The sequence below is a fragment of the Myotis nattereri genome (genome assembly GCF_964212035.1).
Source record: "Myotis nattereri genome assembly, chromosome: 8".
In the NCBI taxonomy this organism is placed as follows: Eukaryota; Metazoa; Chordata; class Mammalia; order Chiroptera; family Vespertilionidae; genus Myotis; species Myotis nattereri.
The window spans coordinates 85,218,616-85,238,037 of NC_138083.1; the positions used below are offsets into that span (position 1 = coordinate 85,218,616).

Sequence of the window (19,422 nt, forward strand, 5' to 3'; positions counted from 1 at the left end):
CCCTAACAGGAAACCCACAACCCTGGCATAATGGGGGGGGGGGGGATGCTCCAACCAACTGAGCTACCTGGACAGGGCCCATTTCAAGAAGGCAATTTAGTGTTCTGTTGCTGTCCTGAGCGAGAACAGTGACTATCTGTTACGGTGACGGTGATGCTAGGAATCATTTGTAAATTCCCTACCGGCCAATAACGGTGCCAGCAGCAGTGGCGTCTGGCGAAGAGTGAGTCCTAGACCCACAAGAACCGCTCAGGAACAGACAGCGTTCCTACAGGGCGGAGGCTCCGCATTTCCCGGGTCCCCGCTCCTGCGCCTCTCCATCCCTGACCTGTGTCCACCTCCTCCATCCTCCCTCCTCGCCCCACTTCACCGGCTGCCCAGGGTGCCCCGAGCTCCCAGCCTTCCTCTCGCCTCCGCCAGCGGGGCTGGGAGGCTGGTACCCACCGACCGCGCCTGCCCCGCCCGCGCACGCGCAGAGCCTCTTCTCGCGCGACCGCGCAGCCATCACCAGCGACAACCCCACCCCGCCCGCCCAGGGATGCGAGGTCCGCAGCCAGCCAGCTTCGGACTCTGTGGTCGAGCGACGGGCGTCGCCACTATCTCCGGACTCCTCCTACCCTACACGACCCCTCCTCACATTCCTCGGGACCGAGTCCACAGGGCGCGCGTTGGGCCTCAAAACAGTAACTTGGAGGGTCCCCACGCAGGAAGGTGCTGTGGGGCAGGAACGGAACGCGCGGCCGCCGAGCCCCGAGCGGAGCCCCGCCCCCCGGGGCCGACTTCCTGCCTCCGCATTGGCCCGCGTGCCCGTCAGTCTCCGCCCATGGGGCCCGCCGGCCCTCCTCCGGGTCCCCCCGGCTCCCGGATCCCGCCCTCTCTCTACGTTACTTCAGTGCCAGCCGGCTCCCGGACTGGCCGCTCCGCCGCCGCGCACCTGAGCTGGCACTGCCTCGGGGAGACCCGGCGAAGGGGAGGGCCGGGCCGGAGCTGATCATCGCCCGGGCGGGGGCAGGGCCGCGGCCTCTTTGCCGGCAGCACCACCTGTCGCGGAGCGAGACGTCGGGTAAGGCTCCGTGCGGCACGCGGCTGCGGGCGGCCTGGCGCGGCCGGCGGGGCCGGCGGGGGCTCCGGGAGGCGAGCGGGCGTCGGCCTCCTGCCGCCTGGCCCGGGAAGCCGAGCCTGACCCGCCGCCGGCTTCCGCGCGTGCGGCCGGCGAGGTCCCCGCTTGGCGGTTGGGGCGGCGGGGTGAAGGGAAGGGGTTCGCTGAGGGCGGGGGGGAGCGGCCAGGTCGCGGAACCCACAGTTTGGGGGCGTGACTTCCCCGTTTCTTGACTCGCTGGTCCCGGGGCGACCCTTTTCCCGCGCGGAGCGAGGCCCTGTGGCCTCCCCAACGCGAGCATCTCTCCTCCCGCGCCCTTTACAGACCGATTTTGAGGTTCCGAACCCCTTTGGCAACTTGGCCTCTTTTTCTGCAGGGGTGAGTTCATGATGAGCTAGGCGGGTGCGTGTGCGTGTTGTGTGTGTGTGTGTGTGTGTGCGCGCGCGCGCGTGTGTGTGTTCTTCGCTGGAAGGAAGTTTGCTGCGGGCTAGAAAGTTCTAAGATCGGGCCGGTTCCGCCCATTCATAGGAAATTGCATCTGTGGACCACGTTTGGCAGGTGTTTGACTCAAGCCGGTGATAACCATCCCTGCTTGTGTGTGGTTCCACCCGTGGTCTTGGATTTGACTTCCTTGATTCCTTAGATAATTCTAGAAAATATGTGTTGCCCTTTCAGGAGAGGCTAACCAAAATAATAAATCGCAACAGAAGTGCTTCCCTGCTGAAGCTATTTCATATCTGACTTACCTTCCTAACACTTGCGGCGATCACTTCTAAGCAAAGCATTTCATAGCATTGTTTCTTTCAGTTTTGCAATTGATGGTGGTAACGATAGAAGCACGTATTGTCCGCTACATGAATTGTCTCCAAATTGCACTTTGAGATAGTATTGATATTCTGTCCAGTTTACAAAGATTACAGGTTTGAAAGGGCAAAGCCTGCATTCAAACCCGGTAATCTAACATAATAGCTCCAGTCCCTTCATAACCCTGTAAAGCTAATGGCAATGTTTTACTCAAAAGTTTTTCTCTTCAGTTGCCAAGCATTCTGGAAGTTAGAGAAGATACAGTATCAGATATATATAGTTTCGTGTATGTATATATATAAATACACTCATCTACACATATATGTCAGTAATAGTTACACAAAATATAAATATTTAATCTATTGTGTAATTACGTATGTACATATACATACATATATACACATGCTAGTTATAGAAGTTACACAAAAGATAGATAGCCCTAACCGGTTTGGCTCAGTGGATAGAGCATCAGCCTGCGGACAGAAGGGTCCCAGGTTCTATTGCGGTCAAGGGCATGTACCTTGGTTGTGGGCACATCCCCAGTAGGGGGTGTGCAGGAGTCAGCTCATCGATGTTTCTCTCTCTCTCATCGATGTTTCCAACTCTCTATCCCTCTCCCTTATTCTTTGTAAAAAATCAATAAAAATATATGTTTTTTTTAAAAGATAGATAAATATATAATCTATTGTATAACTACTATAACTAGTTGTTACATGTTGCTATGTTACATGGCTTGCAGAAATACAGAAAAATAAAACAGTTTATATCTTCTAATATTGGACATTTAAATAATCAACTGTGAGCTCTAATTTTGTAACCTATATCTGACATTTTTATGGTAGTTATAAAGACTTAAAGTTAGACATAGAGACCAGAAATTCTGTTATAACCTTTACCGTGCATTAATAGGAAATGTTGGGCTATGCTTTGGTTGACATTCTTCATTCTCTTGAGAATTAAAACAGACTCTCACTCAATAGTTACTCCTGTGAAAGAACTGCTAATGGATTTCTCCCTTAGAAGGTGTTTGTGTATAATGTTTTTGTCTTTTTAAATATAAGAAAACACATTAAAATTTCATAAAGGAAAAAACCCATGTATCATTTCAGAATTTCTTTTATAAATTAACTCTTATATAAACTAAAATAAATTCTAATTTATGTTGGTGAATTTCAGAAAAATTTAGCCATATTTTGAAATATAAATAATACTAAAACCTATAGTTTACTAAGGATAATATTAGAGGAATAAATTCATACTAAATATAAAAATTACATTTGATTTTATAAAAAGGTAACTATTTATTAAAAGCTATTTTATTTGAAAATCACCATTTTCATTAAATGACTGTATATTATATCTCCTTTGATCAATATAAACAAATTTCAAAAGCAATGAAAATACTGATTTTCTAGATATTGTTTAGGATGACATTTGATGATGCTTGCATCTGTATGTCATCCAAGTTCGCATTCTTGACCTGGAGATTTAGTTTGAAATAGTTTAAATAAATATTAACCCTGATTATCCTCATAGCCTCTTAATAAAAACATCACATTAGAATATGTTATGCAGAAACTAACAAGCATTTAGAAAGCACTTCTGGCCACCTATTACAGTGGGGCCCTGACTTACGAGTTTAATTCGTTCGGAGACCAAGCTCGTTAAGGAGCTCATTAAGGAGCTCGTTAACTCAAATTACTCTATCAACTCAATGCAAAAAATCGTCCTAGAGACAGCTGGTATCTCAAAAAACTCTCAAAAAAACTCGTTAGTCGGGACACTCGTAAGTCAGGGCCCCGCTGTAGTAATATTAACAATGATGCTTAGTTAAGAAGTATAGAGCACTTAGAGGGCACTGTGATAAGCATATTACATGGATTATCTAATTTAAATCTTATAAAAGCCCTATTTGGTAAGTCCTGTTGTTTATCAACCCCACTTGAGTGATGAGATTGTAACTTCCTCTAACTTCCTTAAGATCACAGAGCTAGCAGTGGCAAAGCCAGGATTTAAATCCAGCTGTTTGATCCCAGAGCTTGCTTTTGATGATTGTGCTACACTGCCTGGATATGGATACTATTGAATAAACCTTCAGGTCAAGTAGTCAAGCTTTTTATGATAGTAAAGCTCTGAAGGTGCTTTATTATCTGATGACGCTTTATATATGTCATCATCGCTGCACACCAACTCTGCAAAAGAGTTTTCCATCTATTTTATTGATGAGACCGTGAGACTTCTAAGTCAGTAGTTCCCAGACTTTTGGACTTTGTGGGCAAGTCAAAAAAGAAAAAGAAAAAGGACAGTCTGTATAGGGGGCTATTAGGACCAGACATAAGATCGCAAACCTAATTCTGTTAAGGGTAAGAACCTATTTAAATGCTAACTACAAGCTATCATCCCCATCCTTTCATAAAATAAAGGACATTGTTACCACCAAAAAAGGTAGGAACATCATAATTACAGCATGAAAACAAAGACAAATTTAGTGTTATGAAAAACTATATTACATTGTCCTAGTTTTTCTTATTTGGTCACAGACCAATTCAGAGAGCATCTGGGATTGCCCGAGTGACACAGCTGATTCCAAACTGGTTATTTGCTGAGTCCAGATTCAGATTCAGCTCTGTCTGACTGCAGAGTTTGTGCTCACTGCAGCAATTCATGACCTCTCTCTAATTTGCATCTCCTGTGCATTGACCTTCTCCTTTCTCCCCTCAGGTAGGGAGGGGGCCAGGGGAGTAGTCTCCAGCAGCCAGTGGCCTAGCAGTTTCGGTCCCAGTCCAATTTATAAACAGCACTCAGAGAGTGAGTTCTACTGCTCCCCAGGGCAAGACACTGGGAATGACACATCAGGGGAGAAACTCCAGGTATATCTCAATATCCAAGAAACTCTCAAGTAAGCAGCTTGATTTTACATATTTATTCAGAATGAGAAGTTCCACCTTTTTTTGGTTTCGTTTTTACTTCACTCATTTTTACAGTTCTCTTTCCATCATCTATCTATATATATAAAAGGCTAATATGCTAAATGTCTGTCTGGGTAATGACATCACAGAGCAACACCCAGCTTCCTCTCCCTAGAGAGAGACTAGCCTCCTTGCAGTTTCTTCAGCCCAGGAACACGACTTGCTTTATAGCCAGGTGCAAACATTTTACACTTTAACCAAATGGCTGTGAAGCGTTTTCCTGTGCCTCATCTCATTTGATCCTCACAGAAGTCTTGGGAGTAGGTAGATAGGAGACTCGATGGAATTCTGTTTTCATTAGCCAGAAAATGGAGATTTAGAAAGCTTAGAAACTTGACCCGACTGAAAAGAAGTACGAAATGGTGGACCGTGAAAATGACTTCAGGTTTTCTCACTGCACAGAATATAGTCAAACACTGCTGCAGTTAAATATTTTACCCTTTGTTCTCCCTGCATGATCTACAATAATAATCTGCTTCATGTTGATATTTACTGCTGTGTTGTTGATAATTACCTGAAAGAGAAGTTGGAGTGCTTCACTGGGCTAGAAAAAGTTAGCTACATCAGAAAGCAGGTCTAATTAAGCAAATTTATTCTATATCTATAGAAGGCTAAGTTGACTCGCGCATGCGCAGTACATATAAAGTTCTCTCTGGTGCCAATCGCACACATGTGTTTCCATCTGTCATTGTCTATCGTGAATTTGGTTGACACTTCTATTATAGAGAAAGGGTGAATAGCGATATTAAAATATTTCTTCTAATTAATTTCCTTTCAATGTGCACAAATTCGTGCACCGGGCCACTAGTATCTTTATAACATAAGAGTTAGGTGTGATTCCCCTCTCTCCCATTTTATCTTGTCTCCAGCTGGTCCTAAGCCCACCTGTCTGTCTGTCTGTCTTTCAGCCCTTGGATCGAATTTTGGCAGGTTTTTTTCCTTAAGTTACTTATTTATTTATTTTTATGCCTGCTTGTTCTAAAGGCACTATTAAACTTATAGATGATCCTTGAATAACTTGAGGGTTAAGGAAGCTGACTAGCCACACAGTCAATATCCACGTATAACTCAAGTTGGCCCTCCACATAAACAGGTTCTCAACCATGAGTCAGAAATATAGTTGACCCTTGAACAACGTAGGTTTGAACTATGTAGGTCCACTTATACACAGATGTAAATCCATTGCGGATTTAGGTGCATTGTTCAAGCATCAACTATACTTTTATATTTTACTGTCTATAACTTAGTAATAAAATAATAATTTGAGTGATATAACATTACTCTTTAAGTCTTTATAATATTTTTTTGCATATCTTTCATTTGATCATCACAATTATGAGGTAGATTTGACAGGTAGTGTTATCTTTATCATACAGGCTAAATTCAGTATTTGATAGAAGCAAATTTTTAAGCAGAGCTGAAAATAGAAGATTTCATATATCAGAATGTTGATCTTAACTACTTAAAGAAAAAACTGCTTCTCCCTACTCACAAATGCAATTCTTCTGGCCACCAGATTTGTTTTCCCCACATCCAGCAATTCTCCAGTTCTCAGCAGACACTGACAGGGTGTGCTACAATTTAACTGCATTCTGACACTGTCTGTCTCGAGATAGCCTCACATTGTACAGGTTAAGGGCTCAGTCCCAAAAGATTGCCCGCACTGCAGATGCCATTCCCAAGTCCCAGGTTGTGATCTATACTTCTGACCAGCCACTTATAAACCAGGACTTCCCACAACCCCTCCTCAGATTGGATAATTTGCTAAAATGGCTCACAGAACTCAGGGATACACTTTACTTATGTTTACCAGTTTATTATAAAAGGGTATTAACTGTTAACCTAAAAACAAAAGGCCAAAGTGAAAGGCAACAAACATTTATTTGAGATCCAAAAGATTAGTTATTTAGGAAGCACTGATTCAGGTAGAAACCAAGATAGTGTTCCAATTAGGAGGTAAAGGCAAGGGATATTTGTGAGAAAGGGAAGGGCAACGATTACATAAAGAAGGAAGGACTTTCTATTGATGCAGGTAAGCTAACATAGTGACGCTAATCCTAAAGAATGTCTTTAATTTTCAGTCCATTGCTCATAAAGTTTGCTCTTGTTATCTTTACAAACAGTTGTTTGGGATACAGTGCTGCTTTAGGCTCAGTCCAAAGGTTATTTTGCCCAGTTTTAACACTCTGATGGTTTGAGGAGTAAGACATGCAAGGCAGTTCCTCTGGGGTGGCAGCACTGACTCCATTTTAAAGTGGTTCCATTTATATTTTTCACATTTTCCCCTTTTGATCAGTTCTTTCCTTGAAAGCATCATTGATCAGTCATTGGAAAGCAACACTGATTAGTTACTACAAGCATTGTTGGTCCCTCATGGCCAGGAAGGCTCATTCCTAGTATGTCATGTTCCACATAGGAGGGAAGGTGGTTTTCTTAGGAGCCTGGGGCCACATCTGCGCAGTCAGAGCACCAGAACTGAAGGCTTTACTGTCATGTTCCTTTCAGGCCAAATATCTATCATTTCTTGAGGTTTCTCATATAATGTCTCATAGGTCTTAGTGATCATCTCAAAAGGTTGAGCAAACCATTATCTGAGTGGTGCATCAAGCTATACAAAACAAAGTTTTATAACAAAAAAAATTCCTATAATTACAAATGAAATGTTAGGCCAGGAGGCAATACCTAAAGGCAGCCACCTAAGGATGTCAAAAGATCATGAGGTTCTGTATTTATCATTTGACTTGTGCCGGATTTTATCTAGTTCCATCTGTATTTCATCAGATGTTTATCCAAGTACTCTAAGAGGTATTAACAACAAAGCAAACCCAATCTTGTTCAGCTGGGATATGGTCAAGAGCAATTCTGTTATCTAACACAAGTTGTTGTAAGAAAATTTAATGATATTTCTAGTTGGCTTTTACTTTGGTGGTAGCTCCAGCAATTTCCCCTAAGGTTTATTATAAAGTTTCTAATTATGTACTCATTTATTGCAATGCTTGCCTAAAGAAAAAATTTTCTTCCCAGTCTGGCACCCTTCCTGGGGTTGACACTGCCAGCCATTGAACACCCTTGACAATGTTTACCACCTCTGCATGTTTTTACTTGTTAACTAGGTTTAAAGGTAATGCCCAATGTTGAGTTATCTTTGCAGGCAGAAATATAAGGGAAAAAAGGAAATAATAATTATTATCGTATACTAGTATGCTTTGCCTTTCGTATTATTTGTAAGATAGAGAGGAACTAAAGTAAGGAAAAATGAAGGTATAGATCCAGAATTTTGGGTTAGCTGCCACAACAGATACTGTCTCCTTCACTTCCTAGTAATTTTTAATTTCAAATCTTCTGTTGGTTCAACAGTCCAGTTAGGTACAAGGGCTTTCTTTTGTTTGTTTTAAATCCTCACCCAAGGACATACTTAGAGGAAGGGAGAGAGAAATATTGATCGGTTGCCTTCCATATGTTACTCTGACCGGGATTGAACCTCACTGTAACCCAAGTATGTGCCCTGACTGGGAATTGAACTAGCAGCCTTTGGAGTGTGTAGGGTGTGTTCAACCAATTGGTTGGGCTGCAAGGGCTTTCTTTACATGGGAAATGTGAATCCAAGAGTCAACACCTGTAGACCTGGCCTCACACAGAGTAGTTAGGAGAGCACCTAATGTGGTCCTTTCCATCTTGCTGATAGAGTCCTATGAAGGTGCCTTTTCCAGTTGTAAAATACTGTGTTTAATTTCATTTCCTTCAGTTAAATGGATATCAAAAGCAGAGAATGCTGAATGCAAAAGTTGATGTGGTAAGGCTTTTGTGAATTCTGTAAATAAGGTACTAGACCGGTTTTTCCCAATTAGGCTTCCCTAAGTCAGTCTTTGTTCCTTAAGGCTGTCTAATCATGTCTGGAAGTATTCATGTTTTTCTAAAAAAAAAAATACCATGAGCCTTGGTAATATATCCATTGTTTCCAGTTGTGTCCTGTTGCAAGGAGAACAGATTCTTAATGAGCTTATGAGCTTATGTATTGAACTATGACAGTGGGAATACACATTTATGAAGAATTTCCCAATATTGGAGGGATCAGGTAGGGAGGAAAAGAAAAATGTTTCAATTCTGCTTATCCTATATAGTAAAAGCCTAGTATGCTTGCTAAGTGTCCAGTCATCCAGTTGTCTGTTCAACCAATCAAAGCGTAATATGCTAATGATATGCTAAGGCTGTTCAACCACTCGCTATGACGTGCACTGACCACCAGGGGGCAGACTCTGACCGGTAGGTTAGCTTGCTGCTGGGGTCCGGCTGATTGGGACTGAGTGAGACAGGCTGGACACACCCTGGAGCCCTCCCACAGTCCCTCCCCAGCTGGCCAACCTCCTGCATCCCTCTCCAGCCCTGATCGTGCACTGGTGGGGTCCCTCGGCCTGGCCTGTGCCCTCTCGCAATCCAGGACCCCTGGGGGGATATCGGAGAGCCAGTTTCGGCCTGATCCCACAGGCCAGGCCGAGGGACCCCATAGGTGCATGAATTCATGCACTGGGCCTCTAGTAAAATATAATTTACTAAATTACTGTATGTCTTAGGTAGTTTAGGAGAAAAAAAATTATTTATATCTGGAAAACAAAGATTTTAAAAAAACAGTAATAATTTCAAATAAAGTCATGGATATTTTAATTATCCTTAAGTTCATTCAGTCCCATATTCTTATTGATCTTGATCTTTTTGTTAGCAGTTTTACAAATCCAGTTTTTCCTTAGTGTTCTACAGTCCTCACCCATTTTGAAAGTATGATCTGAATTGACAAAACAATTTGCTTTTCTCTGCAATACACCATATAAGATACCAGCTAGAATTATAAATGAAAAAGTTGTATCAGGATATTTTGGATTTTTAGACATTTTGTATAATTTCTAGAACATAACATTTATTTTAATAACAATAATTTCCCCTTAGTAAAAAACAGGGAGGGAGGGAAGAAGGACAGGGGGAGAGAGTGGGGAGAGAGAGACAGATAGATCTTTTTTGAAATGGCACAGGGATCCTTCTGAAAAAGTTTGTTCTGGTTAAGCAAAAGACTTTAATTTTTGAATTTGTTAAACATACAAGTTTTAAAACATTTGGTCAAGTAGGATCATAGGTTACTGTGAAATAATACTTAATTATCATGATGGCAAAGACTACAGACAATACAGAAAGTTAAATAGTTGTTAGCAAAATTTTGCTTTTTTAAAAAATATATTTTTATTGATTTCAGAGAGGAAGGGGGGAGAGAGAGAGAGAGAGAAAGAGAAACATCAATAATGAGAGAGAATCATCAGTCGGCTGCCTCCTGCACGCCCTCTACTGGGGATCGAGCCCACAATCAAGGAACATGCCCTTGACTGGAATGGAACCCAGGACCCTTTAGTCCATGAGCCAATCTATCCACTGAGCCAAACCAGCTAGGGCAAATTTTGCTTTTTTTAATATTAATACTTGGTTTACCTAAGCAATCAAAGATCTGATGGTAGAGAGCAATAACATACTAGTTGTACAGGAAGACTGTCTTTTTAGCAGATGAAATAACATTGAGTTTTAATTTTATGTAAGTACACAGTTGATATTAAAGCTTATAATACATTCCAGCTTGATCATACACAAAATTTTCTTTCTCAAGATTTCTTTTCACAGCCCTAGCTGGTTTGGCTCAGTGGATAGAGCATCGGCCTGTGAACTGAAAGGTCCCGGGTTTGGTTCAGGTCAAGGGCACATGCCTGGGTTGTGGGCTCAATCCCTCCCCACAATGGGGGACTTGCAGGAGGCAGTCGATCCATGATTCTCTCTCATCATGGATGTTTCTATCTCTTTCTCCCTCTTCCTTCCTCTCTGAAATCAACCCTGGCTGGTCAAGGCTTTAAAAAAAAAGATTTATTTTTACATACCTACAGCTTTCCTCGTGTTTCCCTATATATGCATTTCCATATTTACGTTCTATAACTGAAAACATGTATTCTACTTTCCCTTATTATTCTTAGTATTTTTTTTAACCTCACCCGAGGATATTTTATTTATTTATTTATTTATTTATTTATCTATTTTTGAGACGGGGAGAGAGAGAGAGAGAGAGAGAGAGAGAGAGAGAGAGAGAGAGAGAATGGGGGGTGGGGGGAAAGAGAAACATTGATGTAAGAGAGATCATCCATTGGTTGCCTCCTATAATACTTTCAACAATAACACTTTTTTAAAAGTCTCAAGTCACCAAAAAATTCAAGAAAACTAGCTCTGAGGATCAACATTTACTTGAAGTCCGAAAGAATAGCTGTATTACCAAGGCTTTGACTGAAATGGTATTGCAGGTCCAACCTGATGGCCAGTCATTGGCTTTGAGAGTTTAGTCTGAGATTCCTCATGAAAGGGTCCAGAAAGCAGTGTTAGAAAGAGATGATATGATCAGTCACTATTTTTGCTGCACTTATATTAATGAGTGAAACCAAGTTTAATGCAAACAAATTAGTTTTACTGTGATCATCTTTGGTTTAAAAAAAAAAGAATTGTAGAGAAAAAATAATGTTAGTACCTTTATAGATACTAGTTTCTAGTCCTATTGACTGTCTTTGAGGTTTTGTCATATACTGTAAACTGGACTGGATCCTGACTTCTCCTCTCCTCAAAGATCTGGCTATGACTGACTCCCAAGTGCACTCCAGACAGTGGAATTATCCTGCTCCCAGTAATCATAGTAATCATCCTAGCATACTGTAGTCTCTCAAAGGCTTTAAGTGCATGTTCTCAGTGGCTCACCACCAAGCAGATGATCTTCCTAAGCCTGGAACATCAAAAAAGAAATGAAGAGAATAACCAACTTCAAAATAAACCTGAAAAAAAAAAAAGAAAAGCAAGGGATGTACTGAAAAACAAAAGTAGACAAATTCCTATCTTTATGAAGTGTAGTCTAATTTTAAAGCCAGATATTAAGTAATGATACAAAAATATAAAATGTATAATTATTTATAATAAAATAGTTTTCTATGAAAATTTAAAGTAGGAGGTTAAGTAAGGTGTCCTGGAGAAGTGAAAGCAGAAGCAAGATTTAAAGATTAGGTGGGTGGAGAGGAAGAGGAGAGGGTTAAGGGGTGTTCCCTGCAAATAAAAGCCGTGAAAAGGCCTTTGGCTGGTTTGAAGATTAAGTAAAGGAACTGAAACAATGTCAGTATGGCATCAAAGTATGTTACCATATAAGGCTAGAGAGGTAGGTCAGAGCTAGGTCACAAAAGGTTTTTGTGGGCCTTGTTCGAGATCTTCATCTGTGGTATCCATTGGAATAAATCTGACTAATGGGAATCCATTGAAGAATAAAACAGAAACAAAACAAACAAACAAAATGAACCTGAAGTCATGATCTGGGAATACCAAAGAGAATCAGAAGAAGAAAAAAAATCACACAGAGGATCAGTAAAAGCTGTGAGAACTACAGAATAGTGGTCGCTGAGAGTGTGCAAATGCCTTAAGTTTTAACCACATCTCTCAGGCTGAGACTCTGAGCAAAATGGGTGAAATTGTTTAAATAAATAAACAAACAGACAGACACAAAATACAGTCACTTGTCCCCAGAACAGCAAATCAAGATTTTATTGTAGTTTCCATCTCTCCCAGGTTCGTGACCTTTAACCAGTCAATATGGCATTTCCTGATTAGCACTACTGAGGTGATCTGCATGATAGACCCCCTGCCCTTTCCCCAAAGGAAGGTGGCTTGCTTGTCCCACCCCCTTCTAGCCCTTAGAAACTTTGTGCTTCCCACAGCTCCTCAGAGATCTTTTCTGTTTGCTGGGTGGGACGCTGCCTGATAGGTGAATCATTTAATAAAGTCAATTAGAGTCTTCAAATTTACTCTGTTGAATTTTTGTTTTTTTGTAACATGTCCCTCATGGCATTAACATTTTTTTAAGAAAAGCAGTTATGGCTCATGAAATATATTTAACATATAACACTGTAAATTTAAGGTGTACGTGTTAATTTAATACTTACATATAATATGATTGCCATTGTAGCAATAATTAGCTCCTCTGTCACTGCATAATTATTTCATTTTGGTGGTTGGCATAATTAAGTTGTAGTCTCTTAGCAAGTTTGACGATGGTACTACAATATTATTGTCTGTATTCACTGTACTCTGTGCTAGATCTCTATGACTTACTTGCTACTTGTTGCAAGTTTGTACCCTTAAACCACACCCCCATCCCCGTTTCTTGTGATTCTTGATGTGCTTATGATTTCTTGTTTTTGTGGCCTTATTTAGGTACCACATTTATGTGAAGTATGCAGAATAGTTAAGTCCATGAAGACAGAAAGCAGATTGGTGGTGCAGGCACTGGAGGAGGGAGGAAAACTGCGTAAATGACTATGTGTTTCCTTCTGGGATGATGAAAATGTTTTGGAACTAGATAGAGGTGGTGGTTGTACAACATTATAGATTTTCTAGATCCCTTTGAATCGTTCACTTCAGAATGGTTATTTTTATGTTATGTGAATTTCACCTAAAATTAACTTTAAAAAATCCCAGTGTGTAAATGGTTTTGCTGCACTCCCATATACAGACCACAGATTTCTCAGCAAATAGAAATTCCATTAAAAAACATATTGCATGACAATTGCAGTGATTTCTAATAATTAAAATAATAAATAGGAATTACAAAATGATTTTTGGTGGCAGAATTGATATGCAGAAGAATCTATTATATTCGCATCATTAAATATTTAAAGTATAATGTATTATGTACAATTTTGCACTTTGAAAAATTCCCATGTTTGGGATGGATGTGAAAAGACAAAAATCCAATTTGAATGAATTTTTAATATTAAATAACAGTTTTTCTAAGAACAAAAAATTTAGTTCATTACATTTAAACATTAACTACAGTAGGTTTAAAATTCTAAGTCGAGGTAAGAATCTGGATCGCTTCTCTTCCCTGAATGTGTGTAGTCCAGGTTTTCCTATTATTTACTTTTTACCTTCAAGCTAAACTCCCACATGGAACTCACTTCACTGTTTACTAGATGTGACCTTGTTGCTTTCCTTTTTTAAAAAAAAAAGTTTATTTTTAATTCTCACCTGAGGATGTATTTTTATTGATGAGAGAGAGAGAGAGAGAGAGAGAGAGAGAGAGAGAGAGAGAGAGAGAGAGAGAGAGAGAAAGAAACCTCAATTGGTTACCTCCTGTACGTGCCCCAACTGGGGATCAAACCCACAACCTAGGTATGTGCTCTGACCAGGAATCTAACAACCATTTTGTATACAGATGATGCTCCAACAAACTGAGCCACCTGGCCAGTGCTACCTTGTTTCTTAACCTCTCAATTCCTTTCTCTCATAAGTGGGAGATACATACCTTGCCACACTTGTGTGGATTAGAAGACAGGCAAATGTTTAGCACACTATAATAGATACCTAAGAGTTGCAATGATGATTATCCAAGGATTTAAGAGTATTGTCAGGAAAAGTAAGTCTTGGCTTACTGTAATGTTACTCTTTTGCAACCATTACAGTCTATAGAAACATAAATGTATTTTGAAAAATATTTTTCACATGTATAAAGTTAAGCTTTCTAAATCTGTTTTTGAAAACTGATGTACATGCAGTTCTGTAATATGTCTCTCAGCCATGGTGTATAGTGGAACCTCAGTTCTCAAACTTAATTCGTTCCAGATGCTGCTTGAGAAGCAATTTGTTTGAAAACCGAATCATTTTCCCCATTAGAAAATATTCACAGCACAATTCCCTGAGATGCTAACAACGCAAGGTTTAGCAGTAAACTGATTCATATTCTTGAATTATCTCCTTTGTCACCTGCGTGATGCGTGACTTATCAGCAGGAATACTAAAGGTTATTACAGGTTATTAAGTTGAGAACCGAAGTTTTGTTTGGCAACTGAGACATTTTTTCCATGAACAAATTGGTCGAGAACTGAATTATTTGAGATGGGAGATGTCTGAGAACTGAAGTCTGACTGTATTTGCTTTGTTTTTCGCAGGTGAAAGAAAAGATGTTGTCCCGGTTAAGAGTGGTTGCCACTCCTTGTTCTCTGGCATGCCGGCGTGTACACACAAAAGAGAAAGGCAAGCCCCTCATGTTGAACCCAAGAACAAACAAGGTTAGTAACACGACTAGTGACGTACCTTTTCTCTTGTCCCAATGACAGTTTGATTTATATATTTTAGACTGATAAAGTGAAACTTTTCTATTTTGTAGCTTTACAATAAAACTATTCGGAGGTATTTGCTTTTTCTGCATGAACTTTTCACATTTCTCCATATGGCAAGAATCATGGCTGCTTTATATCTCTCAACTCACAACTTCTACCACCAGGAAAGACTATTTCCTAGTCCTAGCTCAGAAAAACCCACAGAATAGCAGTCTGGCCAGGACTTTTGATGTGGGATATTTAGATTTACCCAGTTTAGATCAAGCACTCATCCTGGACCAATCAGTTGGGCCCTTGTAAGATGGGTCAGAATTGTAAAATGAAATTTTATGTAGCATCTGCCCCACCTTCGCACAGCTTTTTGCACACGAATCATTACAAGCAAGTGATTGTGCCCATTAATCACACTCTTGCTTTAAAAGACAGAGACCTCTCACACTCTTTACATTCTTGGGGCAGAGATGATGGCAATATTGAGATCTAGTTGTGACTTTATTCCTTATCCATGCTGGGTTCAGTGGGCATTCCCTCTCCATATTTCAGGAACAATTGTTAGTAAATAAAATAGTAAGTAAATAATTCTGGATGAGATTTGTTACAGGAAGCTTGCAAGAGGATACATAGGTTTATTGCAATATATGAAATTTACCTTTTAAGAATGGTGCGTTCGTATTAAGGTGTGGTTTATTTTAAAACAACAGTAAGAAATTTGCCAGTCCCATATGTTTTCTCTTATGGGGTGGGGGGACAATAATTGGATAGTATGATATGTTTTGAGGGGTTTGGGGTCTACAAAGGGAAATTTGACTAAAGGTCACACAGAGCACTTTATCTCTGCATTTTTGGTACCTGGCTAGAATGAAAATTGAGCAAGCAGTTAGTGAAGTAAATGAAGCTTAATGAGGCATATCCTCTCTTGTTTCTGCTGCCTCTCCACATATCTTACTTGCTCTTCAAGATGCAACTCATTGAGAATCCAGCTCTGTAGAGCCTTTGCACACCCCGTAGACTGGGATAACTGCTCCCTTCTCTAAACCCTGTAGCAGTGTCTATCTTCCTCTTCTGTGGCACGTCATCTGGATGTTGGCTTTGTGCTTCTTTTCATGTCATAAGCTGCTGTTGAAATAATTGATAGTATTTACATTTTCATGACTTCGTATTTTTTAACTATATTCCAGGTTCTTCTTGAGCAGGGACCATTCAAAATTTCTTTGTATCTTTTATAACTCCATGGGCATAGTAAACATTTGATAAATATGTTGGTTTTCTTTTATTATAGAAACTATATAAACCTACTTTGTGGGGGTTTTAAGAAATTTATAAAGTATGTTGCAGGGAATGAATTTTAAGGAGGAAGATAGTCTAAATGCATTACAGTACCTCTATAAAGAAAAGAAATTCTAATACTCTGGCCTTCTGAAATCTCTGTGGTGGAATAGCATCTATACGGTTACCTCATTGAAGGACCACTTCTGGAAATCTCTTAAACATCAGGAAGAGTTTTTTGTTGTGGTTGTATATTTAAGGAGGAAAATAGACTAGTGATTCCCATTTTGAGGTTCATGAACTCCTTGGGGACTTACCACGTAAAGAAGGCAGGTTCATGCGTCAAACCTTGTAGACTAAATGACTTTTTAAATGTTTATAAGTACTGTTTTAAGAGTATGTTGCTGCTGTGATTAATAAGCTAGTAATTAAAGGCAATACTGAATTCTTAATCCTTTTTATTATTATTTTGTTGTTGAGAGTATTACAGATGTCCCATTTTCTCCCTTTTTTGTCCCCCTCCACCAAATGTATATCTGCAATCACTGTCTACTTAAGGTATACCTGTTATTATTTCTGTAAAACTTTTTTATTATGGTAAATTGAACATGATTTAAAAATATGCAATTCAGTGACATTAAGTACATTCAGTATTGTGCATATGTTGCCACTATCAATTTCCAAAACTTTTTACTACCGAAATGGAAACCCAGTACACATTAAGCAGTCTCTCCCCCACTCCTCCTTTCCCTTCCTAGCTCTGGCAACCACTACTTATTTTCTGTTTGTATGAATTTGAATATGAAATTTTTAATATTTTTTAGAAGTCCTTCTACTTTAAAGGATTGGACATCATTATGGTGCAGACTAGATGCTAATTTGAGCTCTGCTATTTACTAGCCAAGAAACTTAGGAAAGTCATTTAAACCTAAGTGTCAGTTTTCTCACCTAAATAATGTAGTAATAATAGCATTTTGAAACATTTAAAGGGCTGTACAAGTGTAAGGTTGGATTTCTCCTTCTCTCCCCATGCTCATTTGACTGACCTTCCTATTATTTTTTTGAAATTGAGCTCTTCATCTTTTCCTATGGGAAGTTTTCACTTCCTAATTTGTTTCTGGAGCTCTGGTTTTATGGTTCTCAGTTTTGAGGGTTTTTGTTTGTTTTTAATTTCCCAGGCTAGTTCTCTGAGAAAAACTAAATATTTCTTGTGATTCTAACTATTTGCACAAATAGTGTTATGACAGATAAAAAAAGGAAAATCATATTTTACCATGCTAATATATCATCTTTTTTTATTTTGCCATGATCCACTTAAAATTGCTTTTAAAACTGTAGTTTGCAGTTTTACAGACCATTTTCCAGCACTTTGAACATGTCAGCCCACTGCCTTATGGCTGTCATGATTTCTGGTAAGAAACTAGCTTGTATGCATGCATATAGGCCTAACCAATGGACACAGACACCAGTGGGGTGAGGGCATGAGTGGGGGGGGAGGCAATTGGGGGTAAGGACACATATGTAACACCGTAATAAAGAAAAAAAAAGAAACTAGCTGTTTCTCTTCCTAAGAATTCCCTGTTTGCCTTTTGAATCTTTTCTGCTTTCAGTTTTCTCCTTTTGTGTTTGTCTTTTGACAATTTGATGTGTCTAGGTGTAGATCTCTGAATTTTTTCCTCATTGGAGATGTTGCACTCCTTGGATGTGTGGGTTAATGTTTCTGATCAGATTTGAAAAGTTTTTAGCCCATTATTTCGTAGATATTCTTTTTCTCCCCTGGCTTTCTGGGACTCGTATTTTTCAAATGTTGGTGCTCTTGATAGTATCCCACAGGTCTCTAAGGCTCTGTTCATATTTAATCATTGTGTGTGTTTTTTCTCAGACTGGATAATCTCAGATCTGTCTTAAAAAATTTGTTGATTCGTTCATCTCTTAGAATCTAGCCCCTCTAGTGAATTAAAAAATATATGTATTTTTTTTATTTCAGAGAGTAAGGGAGAGGAAGAGAGAGATAAAAACCAATCAATATGAGAGAGAATCATTGATTGGCTGCCTCCTGTGTGCCCCCTACTGGGGATCAAGCCCCAACCTGGGCATGTGCCCTGACTGGGAATCTAACCATGACCACCTGGTTCAGAGGTCGATGCTCAACCACTGAGCCATACCGGCCGGGCCCTCTAGTGAATTTTTAAATTTCAGTTATTGTACTTTCAACCCCAGAATTTCTGTTTAGTTCCTTTTTTATATTTTTTGTCTCTTTACTGACATTCCCAATAAGTCTTCCATTATTTGCCAAGTGGCTCTGTGTAACATGGGACATTGGCTTTAGTACTTAGCCAAGTAGTTTACAACTATGTCTCAGCCCTCACTTTCTGTGTATGCAGAGCCTCAAGGTTAGCCAGAGGTGGAGTTTAGAGCCTTCTCAAGTCTTTCCTGGGCATGAAAACAGTTCATGCACATGACTTCTAGATTCTCAGGAATAAGTCCAGGGTTTTCAAAGCTCCTCCATAGACATTAGTTCCTCAACTTTTCCTTTTCCACTTTTTGGTTAGTCTGTTGTTTGCTTCATTTGTTACTCCCCAAGGTAGGGAGTTGCCATGTTATATAATTGCCTCTTATTGTTTTTAACAAGCTCTTCTGAGGAAAAGGCTATTCACTCTGGGTGAGCTCCAAATCAAGCCACATAAAGACAGTCTTGCAAAAAGGGTTCTTCCAGGGAACCACCCGACAGGTCAAAGAATGACAGAGCCCTGGAGTTTTAGAAGAATCTCTAACCCCTTCCACCCTCTCCAATGGCTGTCAGGCTCTGGTTTTCAAAGTGATTATTACACAGTGATTGCTATTTTCTTTTTTTAAAGATTATTTCTTTTAAAAATATATATGTTTTTATTGATTTTTAGAGAGAGGGGAAGGGAGAGAGATAGAAACATCAATGAGAAACATCACTGATGGGCTGCCTCCTGCACACCCCCTACTGGGGATGGAGCCTGCAACCGGGGCATGAGCCCTGATTGGGAGTCCAACTGGTGACCTCTTGGTTCCTGGGTCGGTGCTCAACCACTGAGCAACACTGGCCAGACGGTGATTGCTATTTTCTTTTTTTTTTTTCTGTTTT

At 40.0% G+C, this 19,422-nt stretch overlaps 1 protein-coding gene across 1 annotated transcript in view; it reads left to right on the forward strand.

The window, feature by feature from the left end:
* The first annotated feature begins 886 nt into the window (after positions 1 to 886).
* ME2 (malic enzyme 2) overlaps positions 887 to 19,422 on the forward strand; it is a 49,183-nt gene continuing 30,647 nt past the window's right edge. The window contains exons 1-2 of the mRNA XM_081096959.1: positions 887 to 1,063; positions 14,871 to 14,990. Of these exons, the coding sequence (XP_080953085.1) occupies positions 14,883 to 14,990 (108 nt within the window). The 5' untranslated portion in view covers positions 887 to 1,063; positions 14,871 to 14,882. The remainder of the gene's footprint in view (positions 1,064 to 14,870; positions 14,991 to 19,422) is intronic.